The sequence below is a fragment of the Schistocerca piceifrons genome, chromosome 1 (genome assembly GCF_021461385.2).
Source record: "Schistocerca piceifrons isolate TAMUIC-IGC-003096 chromosome 1, iqSchPice1.1, whole genome shotgun sequence".
In the NCBI taxonomy this organism is placed as follows: domain Eukaryota; kingdom Metazoa; phylum Arthropoda; class Insecta; order Orthoptera; family Acrididae; genus Schistocerca; species Schistocerca piceifrons.
This window is the reverse complement of record NC_060138.1, coordinates 20,243,906-20,262,914: the sequence shown is the minus strand read 5'-3', so window position 1 is coordinate 20,262,914 and position 19,009 is coordinate 20,243,906. Positions and strand designations below refer to the sequence as shown.

Here is a 19,009-nt window from a genome sequence, read left to right as displayed (position 1 = left end):
CCTAGTGAGATAGGCCTCTACATCCTTACATTTGTCCTCTAGCCATCCCTGCTTAGCCATTTTGCACTTCCTGTCGATCTCATTTTTGAGACGTTTGTATTCCTTTTTGCCCGTTTCACTTACTGCATTTTTATATTTTCTCCTTTCATCAATTAAATTCAATATTTCTTCTGTTACCCAAGGATTTCTACTAGCCCTCGTCTTTTTACCTACTTGATCCTCTGCTGCCTTCACTACTTCATCCCTCAAAGCTACCCATTCTTCTTCTACTGTATTTGTTTCCCCCATTCCTGTCAATTGCTCCCTTATGCTCTCCCTGAATCTCTGTACAACCTCTGGTTCTTTTAGTTTACCCAGGTCCCATCTCCTTAAATTCCCACCTTTTTGCAGTTTCTTCAGTTTTAATCTACAGGTCATAACCAATAGATTGTGGTCAGAGTCCACATCTGCCCCTGGAAATGTCTTACAATTTAAAACCTGGTTCCTAAATCTCTGTCTTACCATTATATAATCTATCTGATACCTTTTAGTATCTCCAGGGTTCTTCCATGTATACAACCTTCTTTCATGATTCTTAAACCAAGTGTTAGTTATGATTATGTTGTGCTCTGTGCAAAATTCGACCAGGCGGCTTCCTCTTTCATTTCTGTCCCCCAATCCATATTCACCTACTATGTTTCCTTCTCTCCCCTTTCCTACACTCGAATTCCAGTCACCCATGACTATTAAATTTTTGTCTCCCTTCACAATCTGAATAATTTCTTTTATTTCATCATACATTTCTTCAATTTCTTCGTCATATGCAGAGCTAGTTGGCATATAAACTTGTACTACTGTAGTAGGTGTGGGCTTCGTATCTATCTTGGCCACAATAATGCGTTCACTATGCTGTTTGTAGTAGCTTACCCGCATTCCTATTTTCCTATTCATTATTAAACCTACTCCTGCATTACCCCTATTTGATTTTGTGTTTATAACCCTGTAGTCACCTGACCAGAAGTCTTGTTCCTCCTGCCACCGAACTTCACTAATTCCCACTATATCTAACTTCAACCTATCCATTTCCCTTTTTAAATTTTCTAACCTACCTGCCCGATTAAGGGATCTGACATTCCACGCTCCGATCCGTAGAACGCCAGTTTTCTTTCTCCTGATAACGACATCCTCTTGAGTAGTCCCCGCCCGGAGATCCGAATGGGGGACTATTTTACCTCCGGAATATTTTACCCAAGAGGACGCCATCATCATGTAATCATACAGTAAAGCTGCATGGCCTCGGGAAATATTACGGCTGTAGTTTCACCTTGCTTTCAGCCGTTCGCAGTACCAGCACAGCAAGGCCGTTTTGGTTATTGTTACAAGGCCAGATCAGTCAATCATCCAGATTGTTGCCCTTGCAACTACTGAAAAGGCTGCTGCCCCTCTTCAGGAACCACACGTTTGTCTGGCCTCTCAACAGATACCCCTCCGTTATGGTTGCACCTACGGTACGGCTATCTGTATCGCTGAGGCACGCAAGCCTCCCCACCAACGGCAAGGTCCATGGTTCATGGGGGGGGGGGGGGGTTGCAAAATACTAATGCGAATTATTTACAGACGAATGGAAAAACTGGTAGAAGCCAACCTCGCGGAAGATCAGTTTGGATTCCGTAGAAATGTTGGAACACGTGAGGCAATACTGACCTTACGACTTATCTTACAAGAAAGATTAAGGAAAGGCAAACCTACGTTTCTAGCATTTGTAGACTTAGAGAAAGCTTTTGGCAATGTTGACTGGAATACTGTATTTCAAATTCTGAAGGTGGCAGGGGTAAAATAAAGGGAGCGAAAGGCTATTTACAATTTGTACAGAAACCAGATGGCAGTTATAAGAGTCGAGGGACATGAAAGGGAAGCAGTGGTAGGGAAGGGAGTGAGACAGGGTTGTAGCCTCTCCCTGATGTTATTCAATCTGTATATTGAGCAAGCAATAAAGGACACAAAAGAAAAATTTGGAGTAGGTATTAAAATCCATGGAGGAGAAATAAAAACTTTGAGGTTCGCCGATGACATTGCAATTCTGTCAGAGACAGTAAAGGACTTGGAAGAGCAGGTGAACGGAACGGATAGTGTCTTGAAAAGAGGATATAAGATGAACATCAACAAAAGCAAAACGAGAATAATGGAATGTAGTCTAATTAAGTCGGGTGATGCTGAGGGAATTAGATTAGGAAATGAGACACTTAAAGTAGTAAAGGAGTCTTGCTATTTGGGGGGCAAAATAACTGACGATGATCGAAGTAGAGAGGATATAAAATATAGACTGGCAATGGCAAGGAAAGCGTTTCTGAAGAAGAGAAATTTGTTAACATCGAGTATAGATTTAAGTGTCAGGAAGTCGTTTCTGAAAGTATTTGTTTGGAGTGTAGCCATGTATGGAAGTGAAACATGGACGATAAATAGTTGAGACAAGAAGAGAATAGAAGCTTTCGAAATGTGGTGCTACAGAAGAATGCTGAAGATTAGATGGGTAGATCGCATAACTAATCAAGAGGTATTGAATAGAATTGGGGAGAAAAGGAGCTTGTGGTACAACTTGACTAGAAGAAGGGATTGGTTGGTAGGACATATTCTGAGGCATCAATAGATCACCAATTTAGTGTTTGAGGGCAGCGTGGAGGGTAAAAATCGTAGAGGGAGACCAAGAGATGAATACACTAAACAGATTCAGAAGGATGTAGGTTGCAGTAAGTACTGGGAGATGAAGAAGCTTGCACAGGATAGAGTAGCATGGAGAGCTACATCAAACCAGTCTCAGGGCTGAAGACCACAACAACAACATGATTGTTCATGTTCTCTATTGTTGTGTTTTGTGTGTGTTGATGTTGTGTTTTTCTGTGTGATACTTGTGTGTTTTGTGCGGTGTGGAACCGTTGCGGTGTTTTGGATGTGGGTTTTGGTGCGTTATACTTCATGTCATGTGCTTTTGTTATGGTCTTTCGTCTAGGTGAGGTGGGGTTGTTTCAAGATGAGTCAGTTGTGTCATTGTTGGTTCTAGGTCGGGGAATATTGTGGAGGTGTTTCGAGCTACTGTACGCGCTGGATAGATGTATTTTAATTTTGGTCGTCGTGTCGTTGGTGGTTTGTTTGTCAGTATGTCTTCCACGTCTCGTCTTTTGTGGGGGATATGGGATCCATATCTTGCTCCGAGTTTGGCGAGCTTTGTCTGGAGCGGTGTCATGTCTGTGATATGGTATACTTCGTTGATTGGGGTGCGAGGTGGTAGTTTTGCGATGCTGCGCAATAGTCGTCGCTCTGTTGCGTATAGTTTTTTTTTTTTTTTTTTTTTTTTTTTTTTTTTTGCTATAGTCTTCGGTATACCGCCTAGTGGCGCTGAGGCGTATTCGTAAATAGGTCTGATGTATGTTTTGTACCTGTGTATGGCTGTCCTGGTGGAACATGCATACAGTCGGCCGTGGACTTGTCTGTTGAGGTTTTGTCTTCGTCTTGTTTTGTTTAGTAGGTGCTGAAAATGAGTCTTACAGTTTAGGTGTTTGTCAAGGAATACCCCCAGATATCTTGCGGAGTCTCTGAGTTGTAGCGGTTGGTTCCGTTACGAGACTGATTTTAATAGAGACGAATGTGCTGTTACAGTGACTACTTGAGGGATCGGAGTCGTGATGAATACGTACGTGGCGACTACAACATAAACTCCGAACCCAAGTTCGACGAAGTGGGCCCGCTGTACACGGTGTCCCAGAGGTTCGAGAGGGAGAAGCCGCCCCCGCCGGCGCTGGCCCACGTGGGCGCCGGCAGCTACCGGCACGACGTCGAGCGCGAGTGGGAGCGGTCGCTGCACCCGCACCCCCACCCCCACCCCCACCTGCCCTCCTCTGCGGCAGACCGCCAGCAGGACTGCGCAGCCGGCAAGTGCTCCGACGTCTCCGGAGATGACCAGCTCGTGTCCCAGGTTTCACCACCGCGGTGTTAGTACTTCCTCGCTTTACCATTTACGTCAGTTTTCATTATTTATTTTACATTATCGACTAATTTGGTACAGAGGTTTAGAAACTACACTCGTTCGCTCACTCATTCACATTGCTCTATAGCTCCCACTATGAAGTAAAACTGCTAAGTATGTCGAAAGTGTCACGGTACACATCAGCAAAGAGAAGCACCTGTAGAGACTTTATTAACACCTCAAGTGGGCGTGCCTATGTATAAAGTGTGCCAGTCAAAAATAAAATGATCCTGCACGGTTCCTTTGTTGTTTCAGAACTGCAAACCCATACCTATTCCTTCATTATTCCAGAATGAGATTTTCACTCTGCAGCGTAGTGTGCGCTGATATGAAACTTCCTGGCAGATTAGAACCGTGTGCCAGGACGAGACTCGGGACCTTCACCTTTCGCGGGCAGGTGCTCTGCCGTCTGAGCCACCCAAGCACGACTCACGACCCGTTCGCAGAAGAGCTTCTGTGAAATTTGGAAGGTAGGTGACGAGGTACTGGCAGAATAGAAGCTGTGAGGACGCATCGCGGGTCGTGCTCGGGTAGCTCAGATGGTAGAACACCTGCCTGTGAAAGGCGAAGGTCCCGAGTTTGAGTCTCGGTCCGGCACGCACTTTTAATCTGACAGGAAGTTTCCTTCATTATTGCTTGAGGTACAACAGCGGTAAATTGTGTTGTCATACGTCCAAGTGAGCAGCAGTTATATAAAATACAAAGTGAGCAAGTCAAGAAAAAATTTACGACTCATGGGAAAAAATGACCCTGATTATGAACTAGCAACATAATCCCACATTGAGGCAGTTCTCTACGAGATAATTAGTGATCAAATAAGTGGCTGGCTGGGATCTGATGCAACTGCACTGCTTAATGCTTAGAGTGGATCGTTACTGTCGCTGTAACGCCTGTCCTGGGCAACAGAGTGTTATAGTGAAAGTTTGTTTCATTATTGTTTAATAAAATAGTGGTTTAGTTCATATTATGTAGGTTTATTTTCTCATTGTTGAAATAAACTAAGAATAAACTGTGATTTTGATATTACATGCTTACCTTGGTAATGTAAAGACAGTTATTCTAAACACGTGTTCAAAGTGCGCCGCACGCCCACTCGTGTTATGAAAAACAGTGTCCGCCTAGGAGATGTCCAATACCCAGTAACAGAGCATGTCCTTCAGCATAATTCTAGGGACCTAGGAACCTGCTACACCGTACGTACCATTTGGCTTCTCCCACCTAACACCAGTCCCTCGGAACTGCGGAGGTGGGAACTTGCACTCCAACACATCCTTTCATCCCGCCATCCCTCTGGACTGAACCTACGTTAACCAATCTCACTCCCATTTACTCTTCAGTCTTCTCCTTTTTCCCTCTCCTCTTTAGCCATTCACACATCTTTTCTTCCTACATAGTTGTGTTTATCTTTATGCTATATTCCTCTTTACTTCTGTATGCATCCTCTTTGGTTTCAAGCTTCAAGTACTTACAGTAGAATATTTTTGGCTTCCATCTGACGACCATGCCTCCATCCTTACTACCCTCCCTGTTGCCTCATAACCTGGGTTGTGGGTAACTGAATCCACTTTCTCTTCTTCCCTTTTCCCCCCTCCCTCCTCCCTGATGAAGGAACAAAGTTCCGAAAGCTAAGAATGTAAATTTTCAGTTCTGTTTTGTGTATCTATCGGCTATACTGAGCTGAGGTAAGTACTGGCCAGCCCCTCTATCTCTTTGTTAGTATTTACTTCCTCTTATGAGGCAATCAATTGATTGTTCACTTTCTTTATTAATTTTAAAACTGTTCTGGAAATGTATGAGTACTGCCACTTTAGCCGAACAGTTAGCGTCATTGCCTTTGATGCTGAAGGAGCCAGGTTCAATTCCTGGCACCTCCTTAAATTTTTCCTTAGTTAGGGAGGTCTGTTGTGAGTTCGACTCAGCCAATGTGAGGCCAAATGAGGAGCTGCTCAACTAAAGAAGCAGTGGCATCATTGTGGTGTGGCATTGTAGGAAATTACATCATAGGACCTTATTTCATTACAGGAGTATTAAATGGAAGTAAGTATGGAAACTTTCTTAGGAACATTCTACCCATTCTCCTAGAGGAGACACCACTCAATGAGCGCCTGTGTATGTGGATCCAACACGACGGCTGCCCAGCTCTCTCCACACTCGTTGCAAGTCAAATATTGAATGAGACATTTCCTGACTGCTGGATTGGACGGAATGCTGCAGTACAATGGCCTGCCAGGTCCCCTGCTTTGACTCCACTTGATTTCTTTTTGTGGGGAACACTGAAAGATGCGGTCCACCACGAAGCCCCAACAATGCCAGATGACATGCGCCACCGAATCGTCACAGCTTGCTCCACCATATCATCCACTGACCTTTCATCTCTTACCCATTCTCTTGAACATTGATTACAGATGTGTCTTGCAGTCGAGGGTAAACCATTTGAGTACATGCTTAAGTAAAGTACAATGCCATGTTTTGTTAAGAACACTATGAATTGTGAAAGTACCAATGTATTATTAAATGATATGTGTCCATGACCAGTAACATCCTTGAATTATAAATATAACATGTGTGGACAGTGTGTATACCACGTAGGTTGTCCTTCTGTCGTATTGTTTGGTGGGAGGTGGTCAGCATATGAATGTGAATAAAATGAATATCTTATCAAATGTGTATTCTCTCTAATTATAATGTCCATTACTATCTGTGGAAACAGTAGTTTCACAGCAGACACTTTGTTACCCCACAGACACACTCAGGTGTCACCCAGTGAAGAGTTTCCCATGACGCATCCATCAATAACATTATCAGCGGCTTACTGTGCGTCAGGTGAGGCATGTAAGCAGGAAGGGGGCAAAGCTTAAATGAGAAACTGCATGACAAAGCGGTTGCTATGTTCACACAATAACTATTCATTTCAGCCTGGGAATGTCCATGCATTTGGCATAGTTCTCATAATCCCCTTTTGATATGCAATTAACTAGCATGTGCCACAGTTAAATACAAAATACGATTTGCCATCCTTGTACCTATGTTGTATTGTGAAGAGCGCAGATGAGGATTTACCTATGTAGCGACCTTCGATTGTACAATATTTCCCAGCATCTTTTAAGCAAAGTTTGAATCACAATAGCAACATGCGTTACATCACTATACGCATCTTTTCCAGACCGTTCGAATGATGGTAAAAAAAGTATAGCATCTCATTTGAAAAACATGTATTTGTCTCATTATCTCGGTCAATATAAACATTGTGATTATTGTGCATGCACCAAAGTATGTGCCCCATATCAGCTATGTTTCGCTGAACACCGCTTGTCAATACGTGCAATCGTCCCAGAATAATGGGGGTGTTACGTCTTATGTGACTCACCCTGTATATGTTTGTACCAATACCTAACATGTTTTGCCAGCAGTACTCTTTTAAGAAAATCAGTCTCCCATTTGTCCATGAACATTTCAGCTAGTAACGGGAATAATGGTGAGCCCATTGCCAGACCATATGCTTGCTGATAATAGCTCCCTTGAAAGCAGAAGTAATTTTGATTTAAAGAACATTCCTCTGTACTAACAGTGCTTAGCTGCTCTTCAGGATTTATGTTGTGTGAATACAATGATTTTGACGTAATACCTACACAGTCTTTCACTGGAGTACATGTGAACAAGCTATGCAATCAAAATAGACTAATTTTGTGTTTGTTGGAACCTTAATGTCCATTAATTTGTTAACTAAATCTAAACTGTTCTTAATGCTAAATTTCCCTTTGAAGTTTAGTTTCTTCTTCAAGATGATGTTCATTCTCCTGGTAATCTTGTGTACTGGAGCTTGTATTGCAGATATCACAGGATGGATTGGCACTTCTGCTTTGTGGAGCTTCGGTAAGCCATGTAGCTGTGGTGCCCTGGGGTTCATTTCCAGCATGATCTTACAGGCAGATTCGGGAAGGATGTTGGAACACTTGTTTACTACCTGTTTAGCCTGATCATTGTAACTAGCTGTTGGGTGTCATTGTAGTTTTTGTAGCTGCACTGACTGGAAAAAAATCCTCTCCTTTGCCTGTGTAATCTGTTTTATTTAACAGCACTACAGTCCATACTTTATCTGCCCTAGTCACAATCACATTACTGGTTTCAGTCCCAGTTTTAAGTTCCTTCGTGACTAAGAAATCATTGTTCTTCTGATAGTGTGCTTGTTGTTTCTGTGCCTGCTTGATTTCTTCTACACACTACACTTTCGTTACTATATCTTTCTGTAGGGCTAGTTCCAGATCTGCCCTAAGATGGCCTAACACTTGAGGTTTTGTTATCATGTCTGGAGTGTATTTGTGGCCTTTTGATAATAACTTTTCTTCTGGTTCTGAAAGGGTTAATGTTGACAAATTAACAATTTTATCTGCAAAGTGGATTGGCATTTTTGGGGTTAAGGTTCTCTCCTTCACTGATAATAATTGTTCTAACTTCTTCTTTTGAGACTGAAACTTATTATAAATGATGTATAGATCACTTGGCATTCACAGATGACATTGCCCTGATCACATACATACTGAGAATGTTAAAATCCAAATAGAAAACCTAACTGAGCAAGCAAGGAAAGTCGGTTTACAAATTTCTTTCACAAAGACAAGAGTTTTTAACAAATGTAAAAAGTGTCAGGGAAACTACTCATAAATCAAATCAAAATCAAGAAAGTCAGTTCATTCAAACATTTAGGTGGGTGGCTTACTAAAAACAGTAATGAGAAAGAAATTCCAGAAATAAGAATAAAAAAGATGAACACTGCATTCCAGATCATCAGAAACATATACAAGAAGAAGCCATTATCATGGGACACCAAAATTAAACACTACAATACACTGATGAGAACAGTGGCTCTGTATGATGCCAAAACACTAAACCTAGTACCAAAATATAGGATAAATAAAGTAATGAAAATAGAAAGAAGACTGGTTAGAGGCATACTTGGCCCAAGGACAACAGGAACTGAATACAATAGACCACAACCCAACAAAGAAATCTACAAACATTTAGAGAACATAATACATAGTATGTGCAAAAGAAGAATGTCAATCTTTGGACATTTGGCGAGCATGGAAAATGTCAGGCTCACAAAACAAATCTGTACTAAAATAATGAAGCTTAAAGGACAACCAGCACAGTTTACAATGACTTTAAATGACAACAAAGATGCGAACATTGAGATAATGGACACACACAACAGTAACTTATACAGGAACAAAATCCAGAAGGTAATTTTCAGGGAAGAACAAGAGAGAAAGAGAAAGCAGCCTCATAACATCGAGGAGCTCTGAAGACAGAGATCAGAACACATGAAATTAACATGAGCAGAAAGGAAGAAAGCAAGAGCTGATGTATTGATTTAAGGTCATCTTCAGGGAAGAACAAGAGAGAAAGAGAAAGCAGCCTCATAACATCGAGGAGCTCTGAAGACAGAAATCAGAACACATGAAATTAACATGAGCAGAAAGGAAGAAAGCGAGAGCTGATGTATTGATTTAACATGCTCTGTAAAAGTGTCAATAAAGGAAACAAATTTCCCATACAATCCACCATAGTTGTGAACATTTTATGACTAAAACTGTGTAGATCACTAAATAAAATGTCTTTATTTATCTCAATGTATCAGCATATGCCAGTGACAGGTATCTGGAATCAAGATGAAAGGAACATTAAAGAGTTACGTGTGTTTGCTACACATAATCAAACTCCAAGAAACGCAAAAAATAAAAATAATATTTTAAAATGCTTACACACCGAGAAACTTTAAACTTGCGAAACAAGGTTCAGTGTCAGTCTTAAATCTATACCTAACAACTGGTTTAAAAGTTGTATAAAGATATAAGTTCTGGCCAACAGTTAGCACTAGTGTGAGGAATTCTGCGTTTAAATTTTTCTTTTATTTTATTACCGTGCTATTTTCCTCCTTGCATTTATAATTAATAAAAGCCAGGCATACTTTAAATTACAAATATACACTGTCAAATTAGAAAACATTATTAAAATGAGTATAATTGTATAGTAATGGCATTACCATATTGGATTGAGACATTTAGTCCATGTGGAGTTTACTTAAATGTGGCACTGAGTATTCATTGCATCTGTTAATAATATCTATACAAAAGCCATATGAAAATTTAGTATTAAATACCATTAACATTAACAGAAAGTTATGATTGTAAGAACAGTATTTTCTGTTATAATTGTGTGTGTATAACAAGTAAATGAACTGAAACTTCACCAAAGAATGCACTAAAATATGTAAAATTTGACAAAATATTTTGTAAAAAATAAAACAATTTGATTATTAAATTCAAATATTTTCGAAGGCCACCCTGTCTTGCGTAAGAACTATCAGCTTGCTTCTCGAGTTAGGTTGTTTGCCGTGCAATCAGTGGCAGCTTTGGTGGCCCATAGAAGCGAGGTGAGGTGAGGTGTACCATAGTCAGCAGTGGGAGAGCATGCCACAGTCGCCTTATGTCACACTAGCAATTCTTGAAAATATCAAAAAACGAGTTAGGGCGGATTTCAATACGTTTGTGTGATATTGTTTGTGGAGCTCTGTTTTTGTGAGTAAGAATTTCTAGATCCTCCAGTATGTTTAAGGCATGCCCTTTGGGGCTCTATACAACACTTCCATGCTTTCCTGTTTGTCCTATACAAAACTTGTCACAATCATTGCAGTTTTCTTAGTACATTCCTGAGTTGCAGTATTTGTTGCATTTTTTTCCATTCTTGTAGTGCAGCTTATTTCACAGGCTACCTCTGGTATGAAAGCCTATGGTGACATAGCATTCTTGAGGCTGTGAGCAATACTTTCAGGATGCAAGCCAGTGAATGTTAACACTGTGTATCATTTATTACTCTGATGCATCATTCGTCAGGCACTTTTCCTTTGTTTAACTTTCTTATACATTTTACGACGTCACTATTTCTGTACCAATCTGCTTGACATACTTGCATAATAATTTTAAGCTCTTCCTTAATTTCATCATCATCAAAAGGTAACTTCAAGATTCTGTGTATCATAGATCGAATGAAGGCTACTTGTTATATATGTTTAATTATAATAGCAAATATTACTCCTGTAATCACAACTTTCTGGTAATGTCAAAAGTATTTAATACTAAAGTTTCATGTGGCTGTTGTATAGTTATTATTAAGAGATTCGATGAATACCTGGCATCAAGTTTAGGTAAAACGCCACGTGGGCTAAATGTCCCCATATGAAAAGTTAATGCCAGTATCATACAATTATACTTATTTTAATAATGTCTTACAACTTGACTGTCTGTAATCATAATTTAAAGTATGCATGTCGTTAATAAATTATAAATGCAAGGGGGAAGGCAGAATAATAACAAAATAAAAGTAAAATTTGAAAGCAGCGTTCTCCACACTAATGTCATCAGTCTGCTGTAACTTATACCTTCATATAAAATTTAAACTAGTTATTAGTTGACGCCACAACTAGTTATAGCTTTCGATATTGACACCGAACATTGTTTCACAAGTTTTTTGGTGAGTGAAACTTTTGAAATATTTTTTAACGTTTTAAATTTTTTGGAGCCTGGCATTTTATAACAGACATTTGTCACTCTTTATGTTCCTTTTGTGTTGCAAATACATTTTATTTTGCCGTACTGGTTTCAACAAATTAGTTTGTCATCTTCAGAAGCTTAGTTTAGCAGACAGTCAATATCTTCTTCATAGAAGCATAATACTATGATACGTTCAGATACTTACATATTGTACATGATTATTTTAAACACTGTTTGACAATTTACAATAACTGAATCACACTTGTGTATCTGCTAAACTAAGCGTCTGAAGGTGGCAAATTAATTTGTCGAAACTGGTAAAGCGTAATAAAGTTTATGTGCAATTGATGATTGATTTATCCTGAAACAATAATACTACAGTAGCTGAGAATTTCAGCCATGAATATGATTTTATGTTTTGTGTAATGCTTCACATGTGACTTGAAGCTGTAACATGACATGTATAATAAAAATAAAAAGATGATCACTGACAATATGTATCAGTGTTCATACGTGTCTGAGTTGTAAACAATGTACTGTCTTGCCTATGCAGTTATAAATGCATTCTTGCAGGTACGGTTACCTCCTACAGCTATAAAGACAGTCACAACAGAAGGTTTTGGTAATTTTGTGTCCACAAAAATTAAGGAAATCACGAATAAAGTTGATGGCATTATTAATGCAACAAGAATGCAAAAATTTTTTGAAAAATTGTTAAGGGATGATTGCAAAATTTAGTACCGAAGGAAGTCGAGCTGACTCTCAGTGTATTTGAAATCCATATTGGAGTACCAAATGCTGCCCTCAAAAGTACAACATGACAGAAACACTTGACAGCCATTGATATCAAGGGAGAGAATTTATGAGTGAATGCTTTCTGCTCCAAAGAATAGGAAAAAAATTAATGATAATGTTTGCAATATGTATAACCTTGATGTCACTATAACAGAATTTAGAAAGTCTCCAACTCCATGCAAAGTCTGCATAATGTGATGTACTTAATATCTGTAAGTAATGGTCCATAGCCTATTCAAGCATTAAACTGAAAGGAAAACAAACCTGCACTTTTGGATATTATGACATTTAAGTCGGCAATCTCTCCATGTTCTTTATGCAAATGGGATGGGAAGAAACACTAACATCTATTACCCTAGTAACTATCCTGTGCCATGCTCTTCAGAGTGGATTACAGGGTGTAGATGTGGATGAAATGATGCCTATACGTAATGCTACCCTGTGTTATACCAACTAAGCCATTACTACCAGTATCAAAATTCGACTGTTGTAACGAGTCGTGTTTTTACGACTGCTACTGGAAGAGTGGGAACCTGGTCTTCTATCTGCGAGGATGGTGTGCCTGCTCACCACCAGAGGGTTTGAGGTTCAAATGGCAGCTGTGGGGGCAGGAACTCATCAGCAAGATGCTAGTAGCTGAGGAGAACTATTTAATCGACTGCAGAACTTTCAGTCTGTCCTACGAGCTCGGTTTGGTGTCGACTTGCGGATAGTGCCGTTCCGGTGGTGGTTCACAGAGAAGCACCTAGTCCGGAAAGCGGCTCCGAGTCAGTGGCGGCTCGAGCCAGTACCTCGAGAGATGCCAGATCCTGCCAGCGGCCACAGCCTCGGCCTCACAGACACTCCTCACTGCCGTGTGCATCACAGGCTGTCACTACAGCGATGCCGGTAGTGGGGAGGCGGAGAGCCCGAGCAGCAGAGGTATCTCCGAACTCTGGACTGTGATGCAGACTTTTGTCCGATCTCCGGTTATGTCATCAGCATTAAGGAAACACCATCAGTGGGCCCAGAAAGTGTGACACATATAGCATATTCATTTTTTTTAAGTTTTCACACACACACACACACACACACACACACACACACACACACACACACACACACTAACACACACCCTGTAATTAAGAGAATTTTCCAATCCATGACTTTACATATTCAGATATTTTATAAAATGAGAGGCTAATAAAATATGTCTCTAATTTTTCATTTGAGTTGGTTGAGAGGCTCAATTTCTTGCTTTATGTTACATGGGAATATCTCACCATCAAAGTATATAATTCCACTCTGAACTGTAGACAAGGAGGTGAAGTCTACATAAAAGGCATTTTTGTGTCTTGTGCTGTAATTGCGCAGATCACAGTTCAGTTGATACCTATTTTTATTGTCTGGAACAAAAGCTATATATTACAAAGTGAATGTTATAATTCTGAGGTCCTCAAAAAGGCAAAAAGGATTGTGAAAGACTTTCAGTTATCTACTTTACACAGTAGTCATCCTCTTCACTTCTGCTTTATTTACTTTACCTAAACCTGTGATTTTGGTAGTATAATCCTGTGATAGTTTGCTCCTTATGACTGTGATCTGTTAGCACCACAGTCCTAAAAAATGCTCAGCATCATTTTGCCTGATGACGGTTGGGGAAGTACTCACAACAGTATTGAAAATGGTGCCAGGTTTCCCTCTCCTCTTAACGTAACTCACAATTATCGTACTCAATAGGTTTAACCCGTGTTAGGTCTTGCAGCCATACACACAAATTTTGTTACGAATGTCTTACTGCACCTTACAATGACTTGATTGTAGATTACCCAGCTATCAATCTGCTTCTTTTGAACAGTTTACCAGTTGCTGCACACGATATGTTCTCTCTATTTAGCAAGTAAGACAATGTTAGGTGTTTCCAGATTAACACTCACATTGTTGATGCACGGGAGGAAGAGATGGGGTGCATAACTGACCCTTTGGGCGTGTTGGGTTTGTTTATGTCTTCACTTGACAGCATTACAGTGGCTGCTTCGTACTTTTGTCATTGTACCTCTCTGGTGGCAACAGTGTCTTACTACTGAGAAATGAGATCTTCCTCAACATAAGCTTTAGGCAGATCCCTACTGTTACTAATTAATGTTCACCAGGCATAAATTATGAGTTTCTTATACATTAGCCACTAAAGTGGGGTCAGTTAGTTTATTGTTATTTTTAAACAGTTCTATATCACTATGATTGATTGACCTTGGTCCTATTTCTCTTTTTGGAAGTTGCCTGGTTGCTTTAATTTTGCTTATGAGGCTATTTTTTCAAATTCTGAAATAGCTTTGGTTACTTTTTGTGTGTGTCTTTTGATGTAGATAATGAAATCATGATTAGTAGTTTGCTTAGAGGATTCATACAATCTCCTTTTATTTTGATATGATATTTTTATTCCTTGTCTTAACCACTTGTCTGATTTTTGTAAATAGTTAAATGTGTTAAGATATAATCATAAATGATGTGAGTTTCTTATGCGTAAATTTCTATAAAACTGGAGATATACTTGGCAAAGTATTGATAGGCCTATAGTTAATCATGGCCTCTCTCTCCCTCTCTATCTATCTATCTCCATTCCCCTCATACATGGGTATCAGTTTAGTGTTTTCAATGTGTCTGGAAAAGTGCTCATTTGTAGAGAACAATCAATGGCGTATGTTAAAGTAATAATTTCATTTTGTGCACATTTCTTCAAAGCTACTCCAGAGATTTCTGGAAAGTGTTTATGTGGTGCCCCATTGCAGGCTGTTAAAGAAGGTATGAACATACAGAATATGTTTACAGACATGTGAGTGACTCAAAGACTTCTTAGGTTACAGAACCCACTATGTTGTCCTTAACAGCGAGTGTTTAACAGAGACAAGAGTATTGTCAGGAATGCCCTAATGAAGTGTGATAGGATCCCTATTATTCTCTATATACATAAATTATTTGGTGGAAAAGGTGAGCAGCAATGTGCAGTTGTTTGCTGATGATGCTATGGTTTACAGTTAGGTGTCGATGTTGAGTGACTGTATTAGGATAGAAGATGTTTTTGACAAAATTTCTAGTTGGTTTGATGAATGGCAGCTAAATTGAGATGTAGAGAAATGTAAGTTGATGTGGATGAGTAGGAGAAACAAAACTGTAATGTTTGAATACAGCATTAGTAGTGTCCTGCTTCACACAGTCACGTTATTTGACTATCTGGGCATAACGTTGTGAAGCATGGAATGAGCATGTGAGGATTATGATAGGAAAGGTGAATGGTCAACTTCAGTTTATTGGAAGAATTCTAGGAAAGTCTGTTTCACATGTAAAGGAGACCGCATATAGGATGCTTGTGCAACCTTTCTGGAGTACTGCTCGAGTGTTTGGGATCTGTACCAGGTCAAATTAAGGGAAGACATCGAAGCAGTTCAGAGGCAGGCTGCTTAATTTATTACTGGTTGATTCGAACACCACACAAGTGTTATGGAGGTACTTTTGGAACTCAAGTGTGAATCAGTGGAGGGAAGGTGATATTAATTTTGAAGAACACTACTGAGAAAACAGACAATCAGCATTTGAAGCTGACTGCAGAATGATTCTGTTGCCTCCAATATACATTGCACATAAGGATCTTGAAGATAAGATACAAGAAATTAGGGCTCATACAGAGGCGTATAGACAGTTGCAAGTTGAACAGGACAGGAAATGTCTAGCAGCCTCTGCCATGCATTGTAAGATGGATTGCGCATTATGGATGCAAACATTGATGAATGCCATTAATACTGAGCTGAATATGATCTTTGTAGTTCTCATATTGCATTTACAACTTCGTCTCGGGTGACAGTACTAATAAACATTATCTTGGAGTGTGTTCCCAATATAAGTTTGGGATCAATAGGTTTCATTATAAAATTCTGCTTAAGTATACAGTCCCCAGCTGTTGGAAGAATACTATTGTTTTGTAGTCTTGTATTGCTGTAATGTTTGTAAATGAATGTTTAATTTCACCATTTGCCTTTTTTAAATTTTCCATGTGGTCTTTGCATTGTTCATAAGACTTTTTATGTAGGTATTAGTGTGCATTCTTTTGACAACATTGCTTTTCTAGAATGACAGTGAATGTTTCAAAGTAGACATTTAGGCTCTAAAGATGGTCACATCTGTGTAAAGATTTTGTGCAGAAGTTTGTTTTTCTGAAAGAAAGATTTTACTGCTGATATGATCCAGTTATTGTTACCAGTGTTGTTCACTCTGTTGACACTTTTCATGAGAAATCTCATTTGGAAGTAATGCGATAAGATCTTTTGAGATGTTGCTAAATTTTTCAGTTACAGAATTTGTTGAAAGAAATATTTGTCGGGTTTTCTCTGTACAACTAACTGTTAAAAAAGTTCATATTCTTCTCATTGAAAAAATCACAACTTGATTTTTTTGCAATTCCATTTGGTACCACAAGATTTATATTAATCTTCAGTATTTGTGCAAGGTGCTCACTGAATCCTGTTCTGAATCTTGCAATTACACAGTTAGTGTAATTCAAAATAATCTCGTCCAATGGTGGCCTTAAGATTTGCAGTCTGATACTTAACCGATTTAGCTATTCTGCCCCATACATAAAACAAATGTTTTCATCAGACTTAAAAAGTGCATCCTTGTTTTAACTTTTAGTACCAAAGTCAACTCAAGTCCTCAAGGAGCACTGTGTCATAGTTCCATTTAGTTATTTTCGTTAGGAGGCACTCAGAAACAGCTCAAAGTTATCCAGTGCAGAGTAATGGATAGTAGGAACTTTTTGAAGCTTTATAAAAACTAATATCTTTTATCATTTAGATGTCTGTATGTGGCAAATATAATAAACTGACTATTAAAGCTGTTAATGAAGGTACTAGCATACTTTTTAAGTAATAGAACTCAGTATATTGTCCTCAATGGTGAGTGTTCATCAGGGACATTGGTATTGTCAGGAAAGCCATGTTAAGTGTATGTGAAAGTATCACTCTTATTCTCTGTATACGTAAATGATCAAATGGGCAGGGTGAGCAGAAGTGTATGGCTGCTTGCTGATGATGCTGTGGTGTATGGGAATATTATCATCATTGAGTGACATTAGGTGAATAGAAGATGACTTAGACAAAATTTCTTGTTGGTTTGATGAGTGGCAGCCTGCTCTAAATGTAGAGAAATCTAAGCCAATGCGAATGAATGGTGGTGGTGGGGGGAGGGGAGGGGGGGAGGAGCCACGATGATAAAATACCCAGGGATAACATTGCAGAGCAATATGAAATGGAACTAGCACATAAGGATGGTAGTAGACAAGGTGAATGGCTCACTTCAGTTTATGGGAGAATTTTAGGAAGGTGTAGCTAATGTATAAAGGAGACAGTGTACAGAACACTGCAGCAACCACCACTCGAGTGTGAAGGATTCCCACCATGCCGGACTAACGGAAGACATCGAAGTAGTTCATAGGTATGCTACTAGATTAGTTACCAGTAGGCTCAGTGGGTGCACAAGTATTACAAAGATGCTTCATGAACTCAAATGGGAAACTACAGAGGGATGGTAATGTTCTTTTCACGAAGAATTATTGGGAATATTTAGAAAACCAGCATTTGAGGCTGATTGTAGAACTATACTACTGCTACCAGCATACATTTCATGTAAGACCACAAAAATAAAATATGAGAAATTAAGGCTTATATGGAGGCATATAGATAGCCATTTTTCTCTCACTCTATTTATGATTGGAACAGGAAAGGAAATGAATAGTAGTGGTACAAAGTACCCTCTGCCATACACCATTTGGTGTCTTGTGGAGTATATATGTAGATGTGGAAATTTAAAACATTGCTTTTCCTCTAAAATTGATGTTAATTCTAGGACAGTGATCGCACAATTTAAATCTGATGTATCACTAAGAAGTAGTAGAATTTCATATTTGACATTTTTATTTAGGAAAGACTGACCATTTTTCTTGGTATGATATTAGTTTCCTGATGAAATGAATTGCAGTTTCAGTATCACCGGTTTTGGTGCAGCACTTCATGTGCTTCATGTGCGTCTGAACTGGGGATCATATGCTGTTTCTTGTCCATCCCTGCTGAGTGCAGATAAACAGTTTTATTTTGCACTGCAGTTGTCTGTCTACACTTGTTCAGCTGTTGTAATTTCACCTATGTACAGTCCTTTTTCACATGCTGTTCGTCAATGTTCATTTACATGTACATTGCTGTCATGGATATAGCACGCACAGCTTTTGTGAATGTAGGGGGTGAGTGCCATTTCAGAGATTTTGACATCATCCCACACGTCCTTTGTATGCTTACTGATGCATGCATTGATTTTATTTGGTGTAAATTTAAGCAACTACATTATGGCTAAAATTCTTTTTTTCATCATGAGTATTTATAGTGCCAGTCTCTGTTAAGAAATGCACCTTTTAATTTGCAGAAAAGTTTTGTATTGTCCTTTATCTAACTACACCATATGCAGAATCTGTCAGATGTTATTATCTGTATCACACTGCATTCCACAAATGTTTTGTAATGTTCTTCTTCCTATAATTGGATCTTACCAGCCTCTGCAGGAGCCCGTGTCCTACCCCTCCTCCCAAAATCTTTTCACACACACACACACACACACACACACACACACACACACACAGAAATTA

The 19,009-nt window shown here is 39.2% G+C and overlaps 1 protein-coding gene across 2 annotated transcripts in view; it reads left to right on the top strand.

Moving 5' to 3' along the window:
- The window catches only part of LOC124785009 (putative FERM domain-containing protein FRMD8P1), a 343,120-nt gene that overhangs the window by 183,484 nt on the left and 140,627 nt on the right, over positions 1-19,009 (top strand). For both annotated transcript variants that reach the window (XM_047254145.1, XM_047254144.1), the window contains one exon: positions 3,634-3,965. In XM_047254145.1, the coding sequence (XP_047110101.1) occupies positions 3,634-3,965 (332 nt within the window). The remainder of the gene's footprint in view (positions 1-3,633; positions 3,966-19,009) is intronic.